The sequence below is a fragment of the Oncorhynchus keta genome, chromosome 28, assembly GCF_023373465.1.
Source record: "Oncorhynchus keta strain PuntledgeMale-10-30-2019 chromosome 28, Oket_V2, whole genome shotgun sequence".
NCBI lineage: Eukaryota > Metazoa > Chordata > Actinopteri > Salmoniformes > Salmonidae > Oncorhynchus > Oncorhynchus keta.
In genome coordinates, this window is record NC_068448.1 from 8329994 (window position 1) to 8349254 (window position 19261).

The 19261-nt window shown below is 43.3% G+C and overlaps 1 protein-coding gene across 1 annotated transcript in view; it reads right to left on the reverse strand.

Annotated features, from left to right (window-relative positions):
• Positions 1-19261, reverse strand: part of slc16a4 (solute carrier family 16 member 4) — a 76922-nt gene that overhangs the window by 41880 nt on the left and 15781 nt on the right. Inside the window, exons 3-4 of the mRNA XM_052484713.1 lie at positions 978-1122; positions 219-351 (exon numbers count right to left, since the gene is read on the reverse strand). Of these exons, the coding sequence (XP_052340673.1) occupies positions 219-351; positions 978-1122 (278 nt within the window). The remainder of the gene's footprint in view (positions 1-218; positions 352-977; positions 1123-19261) is intronic.

Consider the following 19261-nt stretch of genomic DNA (forward strand, 5'->3'; position numbering starts at 1 on the left):
AGACTTTGGTTTCATGTGAACTCTGACCTTGAGCGAGACACACACACACACGCAAACAAATATGACTTCCACACACACGCACGCACGCACACACACACACACACACACACACACACACACACACACACACACACACACACACACACACACACACACACACACACACACACACACACACAGTTGTAGTTTGAATGTTTTCCTGTCATGTGAACTCTGACCTCCTGAGAGCCGCAGGCTAGACATGATGGAGCCGATCCAGCTGATACTCTCTGCTGACCCTCCGAACTCATCCTGGAACGCCACGAAGAAGATCCCAAAGCTTTTTAGGGTCCCCATCACCAGCACATTCACCTGGAGGCATAGACCGACGGAGGGAGGTACACAGATAGGCAGGCAGACAGACGCACGCACGCACGCAGGCACAAACACGCACAAACACACACACACACACACACACACACACACACACACACACACACACACACACACACACACACACACACACACACACACACACACACACACACACACACACACACACACACACACACACACACACACACACACAGGCACAAACACACACACACACACGCACGCACGCACGCACGCACGCAAACACAAACACACACACACACACACACACACACACACACACACACACACACACACACACACACACACACACACACACACACACACACACACACACACACACGTGAGCACATGGTCTGCCACACTACAACCATGCAGGGTTGTGGTCAATTCCTTTTCAATTCAGGAAGTACAGTACACTACGATTCAAATTCACTTCAATGCTGGAATTGGAATTTGGTTTATTTTCCAAATGGACCACAACCTTGTGTAATTGCATAACATATCAACAATTATTTCAAGAAATGCTAGAAACATGTCTAATAGATAAACATTTCGTAAACCTCCCAAAAAACACCCAAAGATGAGGAAAGAAGAAGCCGCACCAGGAAGCAGTGAAGTACGACCATCCAGCCCCAGCCACCGTCCGGGGGGTCTTCATATTGGATCTCCTTCCCTTTCTTCTCATCCTCGGTCTTCATACAGGTATTACTTCTCCTGAACAGGTTAACCTTGGCAACCTTGGGCTCGCTGCAAACAAACCACAACAATGCAACACTTTCAAAGTACACCATATCCATATGTAATACTTTCAAAGTACACCATATCCATATGTAATACTTTCATATCCATATATAATACTTTCAAAGTACACCATATCCATATATAATACTTTCAAAGTACACCATATCCATATATAATACTTTCAAAGTACACCATATCCATATATAATACTTTCAAAGTACACCATATCCATATATAATACTTTCAAAGTACACCATATCCATATATAATACTTTCAAAGTACACCATATCCATATATAATACTTTCAAAGTAAACTGTAACATGTTTTTTATTTATATTTTTATTTCACCTTTATTTAACCAGGTAGGCTAGTTGAGAACACCTTTATTTAACCAGGTAGGCTAGTTGAGAACACCTTTATTTAACCAGGTAGGCTAGTTGAGAACACCTTTATTTAACCAGGTAGGCTAGTTGAGAACACCTTTATTTAACCAGGTAGGCTAGTTGAGAACACCTTTATTTAACCAGGTAGGCTAGTTGAGAACACCTTTATTTAACCAGGTAGGCTAGTTGAGAACACCTTTATTTAACCAGGTAGGCTAGTTGAGAACACCTTTATTTAACCAGGTAGGCTAGTTGAGAACACCTTTATTTAACCAGGTAGGCTAGTTGAGAACACCTTTATTTAACCAGGTAGGCTAGTTGAGAACACCTTTATTTAACCAGGTAGGCCAGTTGAGAACACCTTTATTTAACCAGGTAGGCTAGTTGAGAACACCTTTATTTAACCAGGTAGGCTAGTTGAGAACACCTTTATTTAACCAGGTAGGCTAGTTGAGAACACCTTTATTTAACCAGGTAGGCCAGTTGAGAACACCTTTATTTAACCAGGTAGGCTAGTTGAGAACACCTTTATTTAACCAGGTAGGCTAGTTGAGAACACCTTTATTTAACCAGGTAGGCTAGTTGAGAACACCTTTATTTAACCAGGTAGGCTAGTTGAGAACACCTTTATTTAACCAGGTAGACTAGTTGAGAACACCTTTATTTAACCAGGTAGGCTAGTTGAGAACACCTTTATTTAACCAGGTAGACCAGTTGAGAACACCTTTATTTAACCAGGTAGGCTAGTTGAGAACACCTTTATTTAACCAGGTAGGCCAGTTGAGAACACCTTTATTTAACCAGGTAGGCTAGTTGAGAACACCTTTATTTAACCAGGTAGGCTAGTTGAGAACACCTTTATTTAACCAGGTAGGCTAGTTGAGAACACCTTTATTTAACCCGGTAGACCAGTTGAGAACACCTTTATTTAACCAGGTAAGCTAGTTGAGAACACCTTTATTTAACCAGGTAGGCTAGTTGAGAACACCTTTATTTAACCAGGTAGGCCAGTTGAGAACACCTTTATTTAACCCGGTAGACCAGTTGAGAACAAGTTCTCATTTACAACTGTGACCTGGCCAAGATAAAGCAAAGTAGTGCGACAACAAAAACAACACAGAGTTACACATAAACAAGTGTACAGTCAATAACACAATAGAAAAATCTATATACAGTGTGTGCAAATGTAGAAGAGTAATTAATAATTACAATTTAGCATTAACACTGGAGTGATAGATGTGCAGATGATGATGTGCAAGTAGAGATACTGGGGGTGCAAAAGAGCAAGAAGATAAATAACAATATGGGATGAGGTAGTTGGGTGTGCTATTTACAGATTGGCTGTGTACATGTTAGGCAACACTGTCAAAGTAAACCGTATCATGGCAACACTGTCAAAGTAAACCGTAACATGGCAACACTGTCAAAGTAAACCGTATCATGGCAACACTGTCAAAGTAAACCGTAACATGGCAACACTGTCAAAGTAAACCGTATCATGACAACACTGTCAAAGTAAACCGTAACATGGCAACACTGTCAAAGTAAACCGTATCATGGCAACACTGTCAAAGTAAACCGTATCATGGCAACACTGTCAAAGTAAACCGTATCATGGCAACACTGTCAAAGTAAACCGTATCATGGCAACACTGTCAAAGTAAACCGTATCATGGCAACACTGTCAAAGTAAACCGTAACATGGCAACACTGTCAAAGTAAACCGTATCATGGCAACACTGTCAAAGTAAACCGTAACATGACAACACTGTCAAAGTAAACCGTATCATGGCAACACTGTCAAAGTAAACCGTATCATGACAACACTGTCAAAGTAAACCGTATCATGGCAACACTGTCAAAGTAAACCGTATCATGACAACACTGTCAAAGTAAACCGTATCATGGCAACACTGTCAAAGTAAACCGTATCATGGCAACACTGTCAAAGTAAACCGTATCATGGCAACACTGTCAAAGTAAACCGTATCATGGCAACACTGTCAAAGTAAACCGTAACATGGCAACACTGTCAAAGTAAACCGTATCATGGCAACACTGTCAAAGTAAACCGTAACATGACAACACTGTCAAAGTAAACCGTATCATGGCATCACTGTCAAAGTAAACCGTATCATGACAACACTGTCAAAGTAAACCGTATCATGGCAACACTGTCAAAGTAAACCGTATCATGACAACACTGTCAAAGTAAACCGTATCATGGCAACACTGTCAAAGTAAACCGTATCATGGCAACACTGTCAAAGTAAACCGTATCATGGCAACACTGTCAAAGTAAACCGTATCATGGCAACACTGTCAAAGTAAACCGTATCATGGCAACACTGTCAAAGTAAACCGTAACATGACAACACTGTCAAAGTAAACTGTAACATGGCAACACTGTCAAAGTAAACCGTAACATGACAACACTGTCAAAGTAAACCGTATCATGGCAACACTGTCAAAGTAAACCGTATCATGGCAACACTGTCAAAGTAAACCGTAACATGGCAACACTGTCAAAGTAAACCGTATCATGACAACACTGTCAAAGTAAACCGTAACATGGCAACACTGTCAAAGTAAACCGTATCATGACAACACTGTCAAAGTAAACCGTATCATGGCAACACTGTCAAAGTAAACCGTAACATGACAACACTGTCAAAGTAAACCGTATCATGGCAACACTGTCAAAGTAAACTGTAACATGGCAACACTGTCAAAGTAAACCGTAACATGACAACACTGTCAAAGTAAACCGTATCATGACAACACTGTCAAAGTAAACTGTAACATGACAACACTGTCAAAGTAAACCGTAACATGGCAACACTGTCAAAGTAAACCGTATCATGACAACACTGTCAAAGTAAACCGTAACATGACAACACTGTCAAAGTAAACCGTATCATGGCAACACTGTCAAAGTAAACCGTAACATGGCAACACTGTCAAAGTAAACCGTAACATGGCAACACTGTCAAAGTAAACTGTAACATGGCAACACTGTCAAAGTAAACCGTATCATGGCAACACTGTCAAAGTAAACTGTAACATGACAACACTGTCAAAGTAAACCGTATCATGGCAACACTGTCAAAGTAAACCGTAACATGGCAACACTGTCAAAGTAAACCGTAACATGGCAACACTGTCAAAGTAAACAGTAACATGGCAACACTGTCAAAGTAAACCGTATCATGGCAACACTGTCAAAGTAAACCGTATCATGGCAACACTGTCAAAGTAAACCGTATCATGGCAACACTGTCAAAGTAAACTGTAACATGACAACACTGTCAAAGTAAACCGTATCATGGCAACACTGTCAAAGTAAACAGTAACATGGCAACACTGTCAAAGTAAACCGTATCATGGCAACACTGTCAAAGTAAACAGTATCATGGCAACACTGTCAAAGTAAACCGTATCATGACAACACTGTCAAAGTAAACCGTAACATGACAACACTGTCAAAGTAAACCGTATCATGGCAACACTGTCAAAGTAAACCGTATCATGGCAACACTGTCAAAGTAAACAGTATCATGACAACACTGTCAAAGTAAACCGTATCATGGCAACACTGTCAAAGTAAACCGTATCATGACAACACTGTCAAAGTAAACCGTAACATGACAACACTGTCAAAGTAAACCGTATCATGGCAACACTGTCAAAGTAAACCGTATCATGGCAACACTGTCAAAGTAAACCGTATCATGGCAACACTGTCAAAGTAAACCGTATCATGGCAACACTGTCAAAGTAAACCGTATCATGGCAACACTGTCAAAGTAAACCGTATCATGGCAACACTGTCAAAGTAAACCGTATCATGGCAACACTGTCAAAGTAAACCGTATCATGGCAACACTGTCAAAGTAAACCGTATCATGGCAACACTGTCAAAGTAAACCGTATCATGGCAACACTGTCAAAGTAAACCGTAACATGGCAACACTGTCAAAGTAAACCGTATCATGACAACACTGTCAAAGTAAACCGTATCATGGCAACACTGTCAAAGTAAACCGTATCATGGCAACACTGTCAAAGTAAACCGTATCATGGCAACACTGTCAAAGTAAACCGTAACATGGCAACACTGTCAAAGTAAACCGTATCATGGCAACACTGTCAAAGTAAACAGTATCATGACAACACTGTCAAAGTAAACCGTATCCATATGTTATACTTTAGGCCACACAAGCTCACAGAACAGGACCGCTGAGTGCTGAAGCGCATAAAAATGATTCCAAACTGCCTCTGGAAGAAATGTCAGCACAAGAACTGTTAGACGGGAGCTTCATGAAATGGGTTTCCATGGCCGACCAGCCGCACACAAGCCTAATAATGGAAGGAAGCCCCGCAACAATGTTCCAATGTGCAACAATGTGACCACCATTTCATCATACCGCGCGACCATGGAGTTGATGGATGGAGTTGATCAGATATTGCTTGTGGTCTGTGGAATGTTGTCCCACTCCTCTTCAATGGCTGTGTGAAGTTGCTGGATATTGGCAGGAACCAGAACACGCTGTCTGTCGCACATGTCGATCCAGAGCATCCCAAACATGCTTAATGGGTGACATGTCTGGTGAGTTTGCAGGCCATGGAAGAACTGGGACTTCCAGGAATTGTGTACAGATCCTTGCGACATGGGGCAGTGCATTACCATGCTGAAACATGAGGTGATGGTGGCGGATGAAAGGCACGAAAATGGGCCTCAGGATCTCATCACGGTATCTTTGTGAATTCAAAATGCAATTGTGTTCATTGTCCGCAACAGCGCCTCTTCAACCTCAGGAGGCTGAAGAAATGTGTCTTGTCACCTAAAACCCTCAAACTTTTATAGATGCACAATTAAGAGCGTCCTGTCGGGCTGTATCACCACCTGGTACGGCAACTGCACTGCCCACAACCGCAGGGCTCTCCAGAGGGTGGTGCGGTCTGCACAACGCATCACCGGGGGAAAACTACCTGCCCTCCAGGCCACAGCACCCGTTGTCACAGGAAGGCCAAAAAGATCATCAAGGACAACAACCACCCGAGCCTTTGCCTGTTCACCCCGCTAACATCCAGAATGTGAGGTCAGTACAGGTGCATAAAGCTGGGACCGAGAGACTGAAAAACAGCTTTGTGTATATTAGGTAGTTGTTGGGGAATTGTTAGATTACTTGTTAGATATTATTGCACTGTCGGAACTAGAAGCACAAGCATTTCGCTACACTCACAATAACATCTGCTAACCATGTATATGTGACCAATAACATTTAATTTGATTTGATATCGGTTACGATGTCAAACTGCAGTCAGGTCAAGGACAACGCAGATGAGCTTCCCCGAGACGGTTTCTGACAGTATGTGCAGAAATTCTTCGGTTGTGCAAACTCACAGTTTCATCAGCTGTCCAGGTGGCTGGTCTCAGACAATCCTAAAGGGGAAGAAACCGGATTTGGAGGTCCTGGGCTGGAGTGGTTACACATGGTCTGTGGTTGTGAGGCCAGATGTATGTACTGGAGGAATGGATATTCAGTTCTCTTGCAACAGATTTGGTGGAGATTCCTGTAATCAGCATACCACTTGCACGCTCCCTCAAAAACTTGAGACATCTGAGGCATTGTGTTGTGTGACAAAACTGCACATTTTAGAGTGGCCTTTTTTTGTCCCCAGCAGAAGGTGCACCTGTGTATTAATCATGCTGTTTAATCATCTTCTTGATATGCCACACCTGTCCGGTGGATGGATTATGCTCACTAACAAGGATGTAAACAAATTTGTGTACTACATTTGAGAGAAATAAGCTTTTTGTGCATTTGGGATATTTTATTTCAGCTCATGAAACATGGGACCAACACTTTACATGTTGAGTTTATATTTTATTTCCGTGTAGAAACGCCTTCACATGGAAACAGACTTGGAAGGTACTGGTTCCAGGTGTCAGAGGAAGGCCCTAAAAATTGTCAAAGACTGTTCTCTCTGCTACCGCATGGCCAGCGGTACCAGAGCGCCAAGTCTAGGTCAAAGAGGCTTCTAAACAGATTATACCCCCAAGCTATAAGACTCCTTAACATCTAATGAAATTGGCTACCCAGAAATTGGCTACCCCCTGTATATAGCCTCCACATTGACTCTGTACCGGTACCCCCTGTATATAGCCTCCACATTGACTCTGTACCGGTACCCCCTGTATATAGCCTCCACATTGACTCTGTACCGGTACCCCCTGTATATAGCCTCCACATTGACTCTGTACCGGTACCCCCTGTATATAGCCTCCACATTGACTCTGTACCGGTACCCCCTGTATATAGCCTCCACATTGACTCTGTACCGGTACCACCTGTATATAGCCTCCACATTGACTCTGTACCGGTACCCCCTGTATATAGCCTCCACATTGACTCTGTACCGGTACCCCCTGTATATAGCCTCCACATTGACTCTGTACCAGTACCCCCTGTATATAGCCTCCACATTGACTCTGTACTGGTACCCCCTGTATATAGCCTCCACATTGACTCTGTACCAGTACCCCCTGTATATAGTCTCCACATTGACTCTGTACCGGTACCCCCTGTATATAGCCTCCACATTGACTCTGTACCGGTACCCCCTGTATATAGCCTCCACATTGACTCTGTACCAGTACCCCCTGTATATAGCCTCCACATTGACTCTGTACCGGTACCCCCTGTATATAGCCTCCACATTGACTCTGTACCAGTACCCCCTGTATATAGCCTCCACATTGACTCTGTACCGGTACCCCCTGTATATAGCCTACACATTGACTCTGTACCAGTACCCCCTGTATATAGCCTCCACATTGACTCTGTACCGGTACCCCCTGTATATAGCCTACACATTGACTCTGTACCGGTACCCCCTGTATATAGCCTCCACATTGACTCTGTACCGGTACCCCCTGTATATAGTCTCCACATTGACTCTGTACCGGTACCCCCTGTATATAGCCTCCACATTGACTCTGTACCGGTACCCCCTGTATATAGCCTCACTATTGTTATTTTACTACTTTATTTGTTACTTTTATTTTTTGTTATCTTTCTTAAAACTGCATTGTTGGTTAAGGGCTTGTACGTTAGCATTTCATTGTTGTGTGACAACATGTGACAAACACAATTTGATTTGATTTGAAAGCATTTGAAGAACAAACACAATTTCCAAGAATACTGCCAGCCAATACTTCCAGCCGATCCTAGTTCCCAGCAACTACATTGACTGGTAGCTTTTTTTCTTCTTCTGTTAGACATCTCTGTTAGAGACATCTCTGTTAGAGACATCTCTGTTAGACATCTCTGTTAGACATCTCTGTTTGACATCTCTGTTAGACATCTCTGTTAGACATCTCTGTTTGACATCTCTGTTAGAGACATCTCTGTTAGACATCTCTGTTAGACATCTCTGTTAGAGACATCTCTGTTAGGCACATCTCTGTTAGACATCTCTGTTTGACATCTCTGTTTGACATCTCTGTTAGACACATCTCTGTTAGACATCTCTGTTAGACATCTCTGTTAGAAACATCTCTGTTAGACATCTCTGTTAGACATCTCTGTTAGAGACATCTCTGTTTGACATCTCTGTTAGACATCTCTGTTAGACATCTCTGTTAGAAACATCTCTGTTAGACATCTCTGTTAGACATCTCTGTTAGAGACATCTCTGTTTGACATCTCTGTTAGACATATCTGGTAGACATCTCTGTTAGACATCTCTGTTTGACATCTCTGTTAGACATCTCTGTTAGACATCTCTGTTAGAGACATCTCTGTTAGACATCTCTGTTAGAGACATCTCTGTTAGACATCTCTGTTAGACATCTCTGTTTGACATCTCTGTTAGACATCTCTCTTAGACATCTCTGTTAGACATCTCTGTTAGACATCTCTGTTAGACATCTCTGTTAGACATCTGAGTCTGCATGTCTTCAAGTAAAATATATATCCTCTTCTACAACCACCAACACGTTGCAACATATTCCATACTTCATTGATTGCTGATACAGCAAAGGACTAAGGACAGAGGTCAAAGAGGGACATTAAAATCAGTACACTGATAGGTGTTGAGTGCTGACCGACTAGGGTGCAAAATTGCAGTAACTTTCACAAAATCCCAGTTGGAAGAGTCCTGGAATGTCCCGGAATCACAAGGGAATTGTACAGGAACTCCAGAATCCTTTTTCGCCAGAAGGTATACTGGAAAACATGGGCATTTTCAGGCAGTTACCCAAGTTTTTGCTCCCCTATCTATGACTCACCACATTTCCTCTGCTGTCCTCGGATGATACTTTGCATGGTGGAACACTGTAATATATTCCACACAGGTAGACGAACGGACAGCCAGACATACAAGGCCATAAATGACAATAGGATCTAAATGCATTGAATGGTATTGCAGATCGTGCTAAAGATCAATGGTTTATCTCAGGGGGATTCAAATATTACCCTACGAGTTCCAAACGGTGCTGGTTTTCTGTTTTACCTAATACTGAATTTGCACACACCTGGTGTCCCAGGTCTAAATCAGTCCCTGATTAGAGGGGAACAATTAAAACACGCAGTGGAACTGGCTTCCAGGACAAGTTGAGTTCGAGGGGATTATCTGTTCATCTGTGAGGACATTCAGTGAGAGTTGGACGTGAGTCTCAGTGGAAAGGTGCACGACCTCTGTGATTGTAGCAAGGAGCCAAGGTAAGGTGCTAAGCTAGCATTAAACATATCTTATAAAAAACAATCAATCTTTACATAATCACTAGTTAACTACACAAGGTTGATGATATTACTCTAGCTTTTCCTGCGTAATTGATGCGGTGCCTGTTAATTTATCATTGAATCACAGCCTACTTCGCCAAATGGGTGATTTAACAAGCGCATTCGCGAAAAAAGCAGTCGTTGCCCCAATGTCTACCTAACCATAAACATCAACGCCTTTCTTAAAATCCATACACAATTATATATTTTCATTTATTTTAACTATGGAAATTGTGTCACTTCTCTTGCGTAGTCAGGGTTTATGCAGCAGTTTGGGCCGCCTGACTCGTTGGGAACTGTGTGAAGACCATTTCTTCCTAACAAAAACAGCCAACTTCGCAAAAAGGGGGATAATTTAACAAAAGCGCATTTGCGAAAAAAGGACAATCGTTGCACGAATGTACCTAACCATAAACATCAATGCCTTTCTTAAAATCAATACACAGAAGTATATATTTTTAAACGTACATATTTAGTTAAAATAAATTCATGTTAGCAGGCAATATTAAACTAAGGAAATTGTGTCACTTCTCTTGCGTTCATTGCACGCAGTGTCAAGGTATATTTAACAGTTTGGGTCCCCTGGCTCGTTGAGAACTAATTTGCCAAAATGTTTACGTAATTATGACATAACAATGAAGGTTGTGCAATGTAACAGCAATATTTAGACTGTGGATGCCACAGATAAAATACGGAACGGTTCCGTATTTCACTGAAAGAATAAACATTTTGTTTTCTAAATGATAGTTTTCGGATTTGACCATATTAATGACCTAAGACTCGTATTTCTGTGTGTTATTATATTATAATTAAGTCTATGATTTGATAAAGCAGTCTGACTGAGCGGTGGTAGGCAGCAGCAGGCTCGTAAGCATTCATTCAAACAGCACTTTACTGCGTTTGCCAGTAGCTCTTTGCAATGCTTCAAGCATTGTGCTGTTTATGACCAAGCCTATTAACTCCCGAGATTAGGCTGGCAATACTATATTTATGTATTATATTAAGTTAAAATAAGTGTTCATTCGGTATTGTTGTAATTGTCATTATTACAAATATATATATAAAAATCGGCAGATTAATCGGTATCGGCTTTTTTGTTTGATCCTCCAATAATCGGTATCAGTGTTGAAAAATCATAATCGGTCGACCTCTAGTGTATAGTGTATATAGTTTACTGATTTGCATAATGTAACGATGTGTATTGTGTACCGATGTGTGTGGTGTTTATAGTATACTGATGTGAATAGTGTACTAATATTATTGGGATAATTAAGACCAACTTTTCGGCCTAAATTCAAAACTACAGGTTTCACAAATCTTATTATGGTGGCAGCATCATGTCATGGGTATGCTTGTCATCGGCAGGGACTGGGGAGATTGTCGGGATCAAAATCAATATGAAAGGAGTGAAACCCAGGTAAAAATGTAAAGTAAAACACGTCTCAGTCTTTTGAAAACATAACCCTGGAATAGTTTTCTTTTTTCAGCGAGACAATTACACAAATGTTTATGCCAAAGACACAACAGAATAGCTTTCCAATAGGTGTTGAGTGGTCGACTTTGACTAGGCACTGTATGTACATAATCTCTCAATATGTAAATACATATATTCTATATTCATGAAAATACACATCCTGGATATTATACCTAAACATACACTACCGTTCAAAAGTTTAGGATCACTTAGAAATGTCCTTGTTTATGAAAGAAAAGCACATCTTTTGTCCATTTAAAATAACATAAAATTGATCAGAAATACAGTGTAGACATTGTTAATGATATAAATGACTATTGTAGCTGGAAATGGAAGATTTCCGTTGGTAGATTAGTGGGGTTCCGTGTGGTAGAGGGGACCAATCCAATTGACAAAATAGTTATAGTTATAGTGGCCCAAGAAAATTGTCCGATGGACCTATTCAGCTAGCAGCCGATATGCTCTAGACAGCTAACGATTAGCGGGCCGCAGTTAGCAGATGGGCGTTCAGGTTACGTTGCGACGGAGGGGCCAGTTGAATAACCCCCTCGGGCAGATAACGTCGGTAGACCAGTCGTGAAGGTCCGGTGGGTCTCCACACCGGCAGTAAAATGGGTCCAGATAGGTGATTGTAGCACAGGAGTGGCTGATGGAACTCTTCAGCTAGCCGGAAGATGGCAAGCAAGCAACACTGAGCCATGCATGAAAGCACCAGCTGTTCCGGATGACTGTATGGTCACGCTCTCTGTAGCCAATGTAAGACCTTTAAACAGGTTAATATTCATACTGATTACCAGGATGTGTACTCAGAGCATGCGCTGACCAGCTGGCTAGTGTCTTCACTGACATTTTCAACCTACCCCTGACCCAGTCTGTAATACCAACATGTTTCAAGCTGACCACCATATTCCCTGTGCCCAAGAACGCCAAGGTAACCTGTCTAAATAACTACCGCCACGTAGCACTCACATCTGTAGTCATGCAATGCTTTGAAAGGCTGGTCATGACTCACATCAACACCCTCATCCCGGAAACTCTAGACCCACGCCAATTCCCATACCGCCCCAACAGATCTACAGATGACGCATTCTCAATCACACTCCACACTGCCCATTCCCACCTGGACAAAAGGAAGTGTTCAGTGTTCAACAAAGCATACCTGGTAGTAGTTGTAGTTTTTTAAACAGTACCCTACCCCCAAGACCAATTTGTGTGTTAATTTGACAATTGAAAAAATAAATACTGCATCACGTTTCAGGTAAGACCCAAGTGCAGACTGTGTTGAAGTAACAATGTTGATTACAACAACAGGGGTAGGCAAACGACAGGTCAAGGCAGGCAGAGGTCGTAATCCAGAGTAGGGGCAAAGGTACCAGATGGCAGGTAGGCTCAGGGTCAGGGGCAAGGGCAGGCAGAGTGGTCTGGCAGGTGGGCATAGAGTCAGGACAGGCAATGGTCTAAACCAGGAGGGTGAGAAAAGAGAGACTGGGGAAAAGCAGGAGCTGAGAAACACAACGCCGGTTGACTTGACAAACAAGACAAACTGGCAACAGACAAACAGAGAACACAGTTATAAGTACCTAGGGGATAATGGGGAAGATGGGCGACACCTGGAGGGGGTGGATACAAGCACAAGGACAGTTGAAACAGATCAGGGCGTGACACACTGTAATGCAGGTTGGATTGAATTGATCCCTAATCAAAATGTTCAAGGTGATGATTACACTTTTCTTCCCAACACAATACTGCAATAAATGCACATTACAAAAATGTGTTTTGTGCTACATGTGGGATTCGAGTTTACACTGCAAGTTGGCAAAAGATGTCAGCAACTCAGTGCGTTAACACTGTGGGCTAACTGTCCAGAGCCTTACCACTGTGGGCTAACTGTCCAGAGCGTTATCACTGTGAGCTAACTGTCCGGAGCCTTACCACTGTGAGCTAACTCTCCAGAGCCATACAACTGTGGGCTAACTGTCCAGAGCCTTACCACTGTGGGCTAACTGTCCAGAGCCTTACCACTGTGGGCTAACTGTCCAGAGCCTTACCACTGTGGGCTAACTGTCCAGAGCATTACCACTGTGAGCTAACTGTCCGGAGCCTTACCACTGTGAGCTAACTCTCCAGAGCCATACAACTGTGGGCTAACTGTCCAGAGCCTTACCACTGTGGGCTAACTGTCCAGAGCCTTACCACTGTGGGCTAACTGTCCGGAGCCTTACCACTGTGGGCTAACTGTCCAGAGCCTTACCACTGTGGGCTAACTGTCCAGAGCCTTACCACTGTGGGCTAACTGTCCAGAGCCTTACCACTGAGCTAACTATCCAGAGCCTTACCACTGTGGGCTAACTGTCCAGAGCCTTACCACTGTGGGGTAACTGTCCAGTGCCTTACCACTGTGGGCTAACTGTCCAGAGCCTTACCACTGTGGGGTAACTGTCCAGTGCCTTACCACTGTGGGCTAACTGTCCAGTGCCTTACCACTGTGGGCTAACTGTCCAGAGCCTTACCACTGAGCTAACTATCCAGAGCCTTACCACTGTGGGCTAACTGTCCAGAGCCATACAACTGTGAGCTAACTGTCCAGAGCCTTACCACTGTGGGCTAACTGTCCAGAGCCTTACCCCTGTGGGTTAACTGTCCAGAGCCTTACCACTGTGGGTTAACTGTCCAGAGCCTTACCACTGTGAGCTAACTCTCCAGAGCCATACAACTGTGAGCTAACTGTCCAGAGCCTTACCACTGTGAGCTAACTGTCCGGAGCCTTACCACTCTGAGCTAACTGTCCGGGGAGCCTTACCACTGTGAGCTAACTGCCTAAAGCCGTATATATGGTTACGATGCGCATCATCATTTTATTATCACAAATAAAGTGACTAAGTGGGCAGTTGAAGTCAGAGAGGAGGCAAATATGTGTGGGGTTCTTGCATGGAAATTGCATTAAATTCTGCTTATATCACGCTACGCCATCATAGAGTTCAGTGTGTTAAATCGGAGGGCCTGTTGTCCGGGCCTCTGGCAGTCTCTATGGGGGTGCCACAGGGTTCAATTCTTGGGCCGACTCTCTTCTCTGTATACATCAATGATGTTGGTCTTGCTGCTGGTGAGTCTCTGATCCACCTCTACGCAGATGACACCATTCTGTATACTTCTGGCCCTTCTTTGGACACTGTTTTAACAACCCTCCAGACGAGCTTCAATGCCATACAACTCTCCTTCCGTGGCCTCCAAAGTGCTCTTAAATACAAGTAAAACTAAATGCATTCTATTCAACTGATCGCTACCCGCACCTGCCCGCCCGTGCAGCATCACTACTCTGGACGGTTTTGACTTAGAATATGTGGACAACTACAAATACCTAGTTGTCTGGTTAGACTGTAAACTCTCCTTCCCGACTCACATCAAACCTCTCCAATCCAAAATGAAATCTAGAATTGGCTTTCTATTTCGCAACAAAGCATCCTTCACTCATGCTGCCAAACATACCCTCATAAAACTGACCATCCTACTGATCCTCCATTTGGCGATGTCATTTACAAAATAGCCAACACTCCAGAATTTAGTTGAGCAACAAAGTAGATGCAGTCTATCACATTGCCATTCGTTATGTCACTAAAGCCCCATATACTACCCACCACTGCGACCTGTATGCTCTCGTTGGCTGGCCCTCGCTTCATACTTGTCATCAAACCCACTGGTTCCAGGTTATCTACAAGACCCTGCTAGGTAAAGCCCCGCCTTATCTCAGCTTGCTGGTCACCATAGCAGCACCTGCCCGTAGCACGCGCTCCAGCAGGTATATCTCTCTGGTCACCCCCAAAGCCAATTCCTCCTTTGGCCGCCTCTCCTTCCAGTTCTCTGCTGCCAATGACTGGAACGAACTACAAAAATCACTGAAACTGGAGACACTCATCTCCCTCACTAGCTTTAAGCACCAGCTGTCAGAGCAGCTCACAGATCACTGCACATAGCCCATCTGTAAATAGCCCAAACAACTACCTCATCCCCTACTGTATTTATTTATTTATTTATTTATCTTGCTCCTTTGCACTCCAGTACTTCTACTTTGCACATTCATCTACTGCACATCTACCTTTCCAGTGTTTATTTTTGTATTTACATCGCCACCATGGCCTATTTATTGCCTTACCTCCCTTCTAACCTCATTATAGAGAAAAATAAGAACAATCCAAGATGTATTTTTGATACTGTCGCAAAGCTAACTAAAAAGCAGCATTCCCCAAGAGAGGATGGCTTTCACCGCAGCAGTAATAAATTAATGAACTTCTTTGGGGAAAAGATCATGATCATTAGAAAGCAAATTAAGGATTTCTCTTTTAATCTGCGTATTCCTCCAAAGCTCAGTTGTCCTGGGTCTGCACAACTCTGCCAGGACCTAGGATCAAGGGAGACACTCAAGTGTTTTAGTACTATATCTCTTGACACAATGATGAAAACAATCATGGCCTCTAAACCAAGCTGCATACTATTCCAACTATTCCCTATTCTTGGCACTCCTATGTTGAACATAATAAACGTCTCTCTATTCATCAGATGTGTACCAAACTCACTAAAAGTGGCAGTAATAAAGCCTCTCTTGAAAAAGCCAAACCTTGACCCAGAAAATATAAAAAACTATCGGCCTATAGCGAATCTCCCATTCCTCTCAGAAAAAATTGAAAAAGCTGTTGCGCAGCAACTCACTGGCTTCCTGAAGACAAACAATGTATATGAAATGCTTCAGTCTGGTTTTAGACCCCATCATAGCAATGAGACTGCACTTGTGAAGGTGGTAAATTACCTTTCAATGGCGTCAGACCGAGGCTGAGGCTTTAATGGCATCTGTCCTCGGGCTCCTAGACCTTAGTGCTGCTTTTGATACCATCGATCACCACATTCTTTTGGAGAGATTGAAAACCCCAATTGGTCTACACGGACAAGCTCTGGACTGATTCTTCTGTTGAATCTGACAATTAATCTTGATGGTTGTACCGTCGTCTCAAACAAAACTGTGAAGGACCTCGGCGTTACTCTGGACCCCGATCTCTCTTTTGACAAACATATCAAGACTGTTTCAAGAACAGCTTTTTTTCCATCTACGTAACATTGCAAAAATCAGAAATGATGCAGAAAAATGTATCCATGTTTTGTCACTTCTAGGTTTAGACTACTGCAATGCTCTACTTTCCGGCTACCCGGATAAAGCACTAAATAAACTTCAGTTACTGCTAAATACGGCTGCTAGAATCCTGACTGGAACCAAAATATTTGATCATATTTCTCCAGTGCTAGCCTCTCTACACTGGCTTCCTGAAAGGCAAGGGCTGATTTCAAGGTTTTACTGTTAACCTACAAAGCATTACATGGGCTTGCTCCTACCCATCTTTCCGATTTGGTCCTGCCGTACATACCTACACGTATGCTACGTTCACAAGACGCAGGCTTGCTAATTGTCCCTAGAATTTCTAATCAAATAGCTGGAGGCAGGGCTTTCTCCTATAGAGCTCCATTTTTATGGAATGGTCTGCCAACCCATGTGAGAGACGCAGACTCTGTCTCAACCTTTAAGTCGTTATTGAAGACTCATCTCTTCAGAAGGTCCTACGATTGAGTGTAGTCTGGCCCAGGAGTGTGAAGGTGAACGGAAAAGGCACTGGAGCAACGAACTGCCCTTGCTGTCTCTGCCTGGCCGGTTCTCCTCTCTCCACTGGGATTCTCTGCCTCTAACCCAAGTACAGGGACTGAGTCACTGGCTTACTGGTGCTCTTTCATGCCGTCCCTAGGAAGGGTGAGCCACTTTGTGACGGCCCTGAATTTTTCTGAACCGTCTCAGTGCAGCTCCTTCCAATAGGGCGCTTTCCCTTTAATTCCCAATTAAATAGCCAGCATCAGCTGCACGAAAGTGGGGTTGTGATGGAGACGTGCATGAGGATGTGTTCAACCCTCAGTTCCGAAGCTTCTCTATTCCGTTTGTTTTGTTGCCGTTAAACGTGTGTTTTGTAGCCTAAGAGTTTACCCAGGATCGGATCCACTCTTCGCGTCCCTGGACTACACCTCGCCGTTCTTCGTGGCCTTTCTCCGCTGGAGATCTATTGGCGGATTGGATTGTCTGACTGACCGACTGACTACCACCTTTTTGTATACGGTATTTCATTTGTTTGGATGTGATGTATACTGTGATTTGTGTAGTTAGTGGTAGTTGAGGACTTAATTAAGAGTTGATCCGCTTTAAGGTTCTGTGGTAAAGTAATTGTTATATTGATTGTATGTTTAATACTGGGTTTACGCTACACGGAATGAACGGACAAACATCGCGTGACAAAAGTCACTTGAGTTCACTGAACTCCTTTACCGGGCAGGACTCTTTTTAGGCCCGAGGTACAGGACATTTCTGGAGGAACCAGAACTCATTGTGATATTATTATATGTGTGTAATCATTGTTGTTGCTAATACAACCCACGCAACAGAATATAGTTGTTTTTGAAGTTCTTTCCAATGTTTTAAGGGTTTATGAAAAGTTTATTTCCATCCTGACTTTTACATAAGTCCTTTGTATTGGTGTAGACTTGACGGACCAGATGGGACTCATTCCCACCCAAACTAAAAGGAGAAACCAATGTTTTCTCTGGTAGGCACAACCTACCTGGCACCCCTATAAATAATAACCTCAAGTCAAAACCGTTACAACTTGAGTGGGTTGAGTCACTGACGTGGTCTTCCTGTCTGGGTTGGCAACCTCCTTGGGTTGTGCTGTGGCGGAGATCTTTGTGGGCTATACTCGGCCTTGTCTCAGGATGGTAAGTTGGTGGTTGAAGATATCCCTCTAGTAGTGTGGGGGCTGTGGGTGCGGTTATATCCTGCCTGTTTGGCTCTGTCCGGGGGTATCATCGGACGGGGCCACAGTGTCTCCTGACCCCTCCTTTCTCAGCCTCCAGTATTTATGCTGCAGTAGTTTATGTCTCGGGGGGCTAGGGTCAATCTATTATATCTGGAGTACTTCTCCTGTCTTATCCGGTGTCCTTTTTTTCTTTCTCTCTCTCTCGGAGGACCTGAGCCCTAGGAACATGCCTCAGGATTACCTGGCATGATGACTCCTTGCTGTCCCCAGTTCATCTGGCCGTGCTGCTGCTCCAGTTTCAACTGTTCTGCCTGCGGCTATGGAAACCTGACATGTTCACCGGACGTGCTACCTGTCCCAGACCTGCTGTTTTCAACTCTCTAGAGACAGCAAGAGCGGTAGAGATACTCTCAATGATCGGCTATGAAAAGCCAACTGACATGTACTCCTGAGGTGCTGACCTGTTGCACCCTCGACAACTACCGTGATTATTATTATTTGACCATGCTGGTTATTTATGAACATTTGAACAGCTTGGCCATGTTCTGTTATAATCTCCATTCGGCACAGCCAGAAGAGGACTGGCCAGCCCCCTCAGAGCCTGGTTCCTGTCTAGGTTTCTTCCGAGATTTTGGCCTTTCTAGGGAGTTTTTCCTAG